Below are 7,270 nucleotides of genomic sequence, written 5' to 3'. Positions count from 1 at the left end.
TTAAGTTTTTTTTTATTATTTTTGAAAGGATGATATCATTAAAGAATAATAAAAAGGGTGCAAGTCGCAGGGAGCCTAAAAAAAGTACTCCCTTCGTCCTATTTTAAGTGTTTTAGTTTGAATTTTTAAGTCTTTCTTTTGCAACTTTGACCGTAAATATTTTTATCCGTGTCATATAATACTTGATGAAAATTATATGAATGGATTGGGTTTTAAATGTATTTTACATTGATATAATTTTCATTAAGTATTATATGACACGAACAAAAATATTTACGGTCAAAGTTGCAAAAGAAAGACTTGAAAATTCAAACTAAGACACTTAAAATGGGACGGAGAGAGTACAAGTTTGCAAACAAAAAACCAAAACAACAAACTAAGTGGGAAAATTTTCAAAGTTAAACATGCATCAATGATTTCAATCCAAGCTCGATCTTCGGCTCCAATGCTTCACCCAAAGAAATGATGTCTCTTAGATGTCATTTACCACTTTGCTTACCGATATCAGCACATTCTTGAAAATCTTCTCATTTCTCGTTCTCCAAATTAACCAACAAGTAACCTACAAAATCGCTTGTATAATCTCACACTCTTACCTTTTTGCTTTTATGTTTACTCGGAAGATCTATTAGCTCCTCAAATAAAACAAAATTCGATAACACTGGTAGTTTGACCCAATCATGGATAATCAGTTAACCACCCTACACCGAACCAAGAGGTGTAGACATAAATTAGTATTTAGCAAATTAAGATGTAGCTTAAAACTTGAAGTACTAAAAATGTAAATCAACATATTTCATAACTGGCTAGCGATTGCTTGATCTTTCCCACAAGGTTTATCCGATCATACACACATAATGTTAGCTTTTAACGTGTATTATACTCGTACACATATCCAATTTAACCGCTAACATATGTAAATCAAACCATTTCCGAATCCTAAACAGTAAACAATGGTTGTAATTCAACTTCATCTTCAACCACACCCATCAAAATTCAATGGCTATTCCAAACACCCTTTTGCTCACAACTTCAAATCACCAAAAAAGCTTACTTTGCAGCCCAAAGCACTGTCTTCACGAACCCAAGTAACCATTTTTTCAAGAATCTTGTATATGCACACCAAGTGTTTGATTAAAGTTCCAGCTGAACTTTTTTTTTTTTAATAAATTTGGGCATGTGTAGAGGATAATGGAAGGCATTTCGGTGGGTGGGGAAGTCGGCGGTGCGGGTGGGGCGTACTCGTATGAAGCATTGAAGAGATTGGATAATTTGTGGTCTAGCATTTGCTCTGATCAAACAGGTCAATTTCAAAATTTTGATTTCTAAAGTTATTAATATTTTGCTACAATTTAGTCAAATGTAATTATGAATTGCAGTAGTTCAAGAACCTAGAAAAGTTGTCACAAATATCCCTGGTTTGTTTAGCCAATCCGATACGATGAACAAAGAAGTGAACAAGTTCGATGTGTTGGTTTGCGGGGGTACTTTAGGGATCTTCATCGCCACAGCCTTAAGTTTGAAAGGCCTGCGAGTAGGAGTTGTTGAAAGGAACTTACTAAAAGGGGTATATACGTAAATTTGTTGTTTGTGACAGTAGCTATTTGAATCATTATCTTGACATTTTGATTCACTTATTATTAGAGAGAACAAGAGTGGAATATATCAAGGAAGGAGCTTTTGGAACTTGTTGAAGTTGGAATATTAACAGAAGATGACATTGATCAGGCTACAACTTCAGTATTCAATCCGGTAGCAATAGCATCCATCATCTAGTTATAATTAGTTAATATTACCTTTAAAGTTTAAACTCAAAATGTTATTAATTTGTAATTCGCAGAACCGATGTGGGTTTGAGAGTAAAGGAGAGATATGGGTTTCAAATATTCTTAACCTTGGTGTATCGTAAGATCTCTTGTCGTTTTTCCATTACTTTTGTTTATTATTATTATATAAAATTTTGTTACTTGTAGGCCTGCAAAACTTATAGATATTATGAGGGAAAGATTCACTTCACTTGGTGGAGTAATCTATGAAGGTTGCAGTGTGTCTAGCATAAATGTTTATCAAGATATAGCAGTAAGATCTCTAATGCAAATAGCGTTTAGTTAATTGATTGAATGGAACAAAACGTTTATGTATAAAATTCGGTTTTGAAGGTACTGCAACTAGCGGAAGGGAAGATTTTGTCAGCTAGTCTCATAATTGATGCGATGGGAAACTTTTCACCAGTGCTAAAACAGGTAATATTTAATAAAGTAATTTGATTATAAATCATTATCAATCTATAAGCTAATTTTAGCATGATCTAACAACAGATTAGAGGAAACAGAAAGCCTGATGGTGTATGCCTAGTTGTCGGTTCTTGTTGTCGTGGTTTCAAGGAAAATTATAGAAGTGATGTGATATTTAGTAGTGCTGAGGTGAAGCCGGTTGGAAACTCACAAGCACAATACTTTTGGGAGGTAACTAATTATCAGATTATCTTGTTTGAAAATGTTATTAATGACGTGTTTTTTTAATCTGCAAGTCCATCTTTTTTGTTAAATCAACAGGCGTTCCCTGCTGGTTCTGGACCGTTGGATCGGACTACTTATATGTTTACTTATGTTGAACCGCAACCTAGTAGCCCCAAGTTGGAAGAGTTGCTAGAAGATTACTGGGATTTGATGCCTAAGTATCAGGTAAAATACTAAAATCCATGAATTTATTCATAGTCTGCTAGGATGATTTAGATAACTTTGATTAGACATGTTTTTATGTTAATATATACTGATGAAATGCTTTGTATTTCATCCAGGAAGTGTCTTTGGATGATTTAGAGATTTTGAGAGTTATTTATGGCATTTTCCCTACCTTCCGTGACAGGTAGAAAATGCTACTTAATGAAAGTTGAAGTTATTGTTAATTATAAGATCTTCATATTCATTAAAATGAAATATCTGACTGACTCATTTTTCTCATTGGAGAATGAATCTGCAGTCCATTGCCAGCAGCTTTCAATCGTATTCTACAGGTGTGATACTCATATCTTTTGAAGATACTCTAATTCACATTTGTAAATTCCCATTAATATATTATTATCAGTTATTATCGAATGTAGTTTGGTGATGCTAGTGGCATACAGTCTCCGGTTTCCTTTGGCGTCTTCGGGAGTTTGACCAGGCATCTTGGAAGACTATCAGATGGTGATTATAATACGAAACCAGTTCAAGTCAACTAAAATGTCTAAATTGTAATCTTTTTCATGCTCAGGGGCTCATCTTATTTGTATTAAATTTCAGGAATACATGAAGCAATCAGTGGAAATCTTTTAGACTCTGAAAATCTGTCGTTATTGAATCCATACATGGTCAGCAATACAGCATCTACTCCTGTGTTGTCTATATTATATGTATGCTTATATTAATATTTTATTTTAATGAAATTTAAATTGCAGCCAAATTTAAGCGCTTCTTGGTTATTCCAAAGAGCCATGTCAGCAAGAAAACGAGCTGGGGTCCCACCCGATTTCATCAACGATCTTCTCTATGCCAATTTCCAGAGCATGCAGGCATAATATCATTAATTTTTAACTTTTATGTATTTTTCATTAACTAATAATTAATTATTCACATTATTTCCATATAGGCTAGGGGATCCAGTGCTAAGACCATTTCTTCAGGTAACTTGTTAGGTCTCGCTCTCAATTGAAAACCAACTTTGACTTTTGCTTATGACTTTACTATATTTGACGGTTACAGGACGTCATACAGTTTGGTCCTCTCGTGAAGACACTAGGCTTGGTTATGTTAACAAAACCTCAAATCCTTCCTTCTATATTTAAGCAGGTAAATAACAGACAAGTAACTGCATGATTTTCATTTAACAAAAAAGTTAAAAGATTTAGTCAAAGTTTTGGTCAACAGGTTGGGTTACCAGTGTTGATTGACTGGCTAGGACATTTTACACTTTTGGGATCTTATACATTTCTTTCCATATATGTTGACCCATTAATAAGGTATTATCTTTTATGATGATTAATATGTGATATTATAAATCATTTTTGGATCATAAAGCGATATCATGTATGTTTTTGAACGTTTTGTTAGGCCTTTGATTGATACTTATTCAACCGAGGAGAAGTACAAATGGAAAAGGAAACTTGAGGCATGGAAATATGGAGCGGGTTTAGACTACAAGTTTGATCATGAAGAGAAGAGATAAGTGTAAAAATATGCATATATATATACAAGATTGACTAAATTATTTATTCATTTGACCTTATTACAGCAACAATCTTAGATTTCTATACCATTATATTAACATCATGGTATGGATTTCTAATAAAACTGTTTGGTTTATAGTTTACATCAAGATTCAAAACCTGATGTTTGGAATGTTGAGTTTGATAATTAATGGGTATTACACAAAAGCAGGCAATTTCTTTAAGATCTTCATCCTCCGTAACATAGAACATATGGCGAATCAGTTTTCGAGATACTAAGAAATAATGTACGTAGAGGCGTAGAGCCCTTTATAAACACGGTACTATGTGTTGATAAGCGAAGTGATCAAAGGAACAAAGAGTTTTTCACCAAGAGGTTTTACTCATGATGTTTTAACAGAAGGCAGATTGTTATGTTACCAAATCAATTTGCAAACAATCTCAATGTTCACGACCATCTAAACCGTGAGACTAGTCCGAACTGTAGATTTTACATAAATTTGTATAATGTGGATATCTTTAGTGAATTGTGTACAAATCACTTTTAGATTGAAATGTTTTGTTGGTACATAAGGAAAGTCCAATTGGATAATTCATAGAGAATATCTAGAATGAATATATATATATATATATATATATATATATGCATGTTTGTTATGAAGTCAGTGTCCTAGGGAATTGACTAAAGAGTAAAGACCTTCCGGGACAAACCATCACAATGTTTCAGTTTACGATTATAACTGTCAACAGTTAGGACAGTTAAAACAATGGAAGACTCTCAGTGGAAACATTATCAATGGTAGCTAGGTTACGACTGATCGCCCAGCTGACACTGGCATTTATAGCTCCGCTCTTTGGGCTTATTTAGGGGCATCTGCTTTGAATCCCATTGGAAGTTGGAACCTAGCGAAGAGGGTGCAGCCCACCCGAACCCTGAATTTGTAAGTTCGTAAAATAAAAATAGTCATGGCTAAATGTATACTCCACACACGTCATAACTCACATCAATTTATATTCATATTTCCCTTTTCTTTTAAGTTAATCCCGATTAACCAAAATGGATACTAAAATCACTAACAAAAACCAATTGATGTGGACCACTTCTAATCAAATCTTCGCATTTGCCCAATCGAAACCTAAATTGTTGCATCCGACCCTTTCAAACGGCTGCCCTTTAAAATATTGCCGTCGCCATTTTCAAACTGTGGTGACCCTTGAGCCGGACTTATGCTTAATGTTATGTATCTCGACCAATTACCAAGATCCATAGTACCAACCAAAGTGATGTTAGTTGAACAAGTGATATCCCCAAACCTAATTATCGCCTCTCAAGTCCAAACAGGTACGATGCCCTTAGAACCGATTGATGCCTTGTAAATTCAAACAATAATGAACCTTTAAATTGTACCAAACAATGAACCATAATACCATATATAACGTTTACAATGATAATATAAAGATGTCGACTATCAATCTCTCACGGTCGCGACACACTGCTTCATCAAATTATGTCATGATTCATTCTCTTGTTTGTGCTTTTTAGTTGTTGTTTTGTTCCTTGGTTAGTTTTTAGACATAATCTTATAATTTCTAAAGCCTTGTTTTTTCCATTTCAGGCGTGCCAGCTTTAATTTAAGTAATGTCGGGTCTGAGGTGGCTGTGTTGTGTGTCTCCTGTTAGGTCTTGATGTGTTTGGTGTTTAACGTCCAACTAATTCAATTCAATTTAATTTAATTTAATTGTCGTTTAAAATACATTCTTTTTTTTAAATAAATATTATATAATATTAAAGGCTGAAATGCTCGCATGCATAATCATTTACAACAGCACGCACACGTTTATGGTCAAGTTAAAGTGGAGCTAGCTATGTGTTACTATGTATGGGCACTGCACTATAACTCCACTTATATGTTTTCGAGGATTTCTTTAACAAGAAAAGCTATATAATTAAAATGATATTTAAATGACAGAAGTTATTATTTATAAATTGATATATTTAAGATTACTCAAGATGAGAAATGGTGTGTGAAAAATTTACATGGTAAAATCAAGAACTTTTCATCGACACATCTTTCCTGTAATGAGTTGGAGCATTTGGAAGGCGAGAAACACAACAACGCACGACAAAGATGAACATCCCCACTAGTAGGATCTTTTGTTAACATCGCACAACAGTCTTGGACTCCTGGGTGCTAGATTCTTGGCATCTTTTGTTAATAAAATTTGCCAATCAAAAAAAAGTATAATGACAAATTTTAATGTGGGACTGAATATTCGTACGTGTAAGATTTCAGTTGATGTCTTGATGAAATTGGTACCATTTGCAAGGTACATGTACATGTGTAAATGAGTAATTAAAGTCGAGGTCGAAATTCAAGGAAATTTGGGTCCAGTTCCTTTTTTAATGTATTTTGGTGTGAGTTTTTGTTGGGTCGCTTTTAGTTCGTTTAGTGGCACTTGTTTGAAGTTGTAACTTAGGTTGTTTGGGCCTCTTCAGCGTCTAGCCGGAGGTTTTTATCTTGATCTCTTAATATATGGTATTTATGTTGCTATTCAAGAAAAAAAAAACAATGCACAAAGTACTAGCAAGCAGAAGCATGATTATTGGGAAAGAAAAAAGGATAGTTGAAAACTTGAAATATACATGTGTATAGTTAAAAGTACAGATGAGAAAGGGAAACACATGCATGCACTTTATTTGTGTAAAGCTGTAATACAGAGAGAGTCTTATTAAGTGCATGGTGGTTGGTTGTATGTTATACTTAATTGAATTTAACACTATACCATTCAATATCTAGGCCCTAGTCTTTTACTTTTCCTCCAATTTTAAACATCAACTGTCTCTCTATCCATATGTGTGTGTGGCTAAACAATAAACACTATATAGTGATGAGAAACTAAAAAAAATCACATTTTTTATATTTGATAATTAGATAGACTTAAAAAAGGTGTGACTCATGAAAAATACATAGAACATAGAGAGCCCATAGATATTAATTGCAATATGATCCAATTCATAAAAGGTACTCCTCTTGAAACCTGACTTTTTATGATTGTCTTTTA

At 33.7% G+C, this 7,270-nt stretch overlaps 1 protein-coding gene across 1 annotated transcript; it reads left to right on the top strand.

The window, feature by feature from the left end:
- The first annotated feature begins 955 nt into the window (after nucleotides 1–955).
- LOC143575501 (uncharacterized) lies at nucleotides 956–4,418 on the top strand. Its single transcript, XM_077059861.1, has 18 exons — nucleotides 956–1,088; nucleotides 1,186–1,303; nucleotides 1,380–1,567; nucleotides 1,645–1,752; nucleotides 1,841–1,905; nucleotides 1,974–2,079; nucleotides 2,160–2,243; nucleotides 2,319–2,465; nucleotides 2,556–2,684; nucleotides 2,801–2,868; nucleotides 2,983–3,016; nucleotides 3,104–3,188; nucleotides 3,285–3,352; nucleotides 3,440–3,553; nucleotides 3,629–3,664; nucleotides 3,744–3,830; nucleotides 3,909–4,000; nucleotides 4,092–4,418. The coding sequence occupies exons 2-18, from the start codon at nucleotides 1,192–1,194 to the stop codon at nucleotides 4,204–4,206; spliced, it is 1,638 nt and encodes a 545-aa protein (XP_076915976.1). The 5' UTR covers nucleotides 956–1,088; nucleotides 1,186–1,191; the 3' UTR covers nucleotides 4,207–4,418.
- The last annotated feature ends 2,852 nt before the right edge of the window (nucleotides 4,419–7,270 follow it).

Source organism: Bidens hawaiensis, unplaced genomic scaffold (genome assembly GCF_021521415.1).
Source record: "Bidens hawaiensis isolate Kalapana, Puna unplaced genomic scaffold, B.hawaiensis_p1.1 tig00027525_1, whole genome shotgun sequence".
Classification (NCBI taxonomy): domain Eukaryota; kingdom Viridiplantae; phylum Streptophyta; class Magnoliopsida; order Asterales; family Asteraceae; genus Bidens; species Bidens hawaiensis.
The sequence above is the reverse complement of the archived record's forward strand: the minus strand, read 5'-3'. Positions and strand labels throughout refer to the sequence as shown.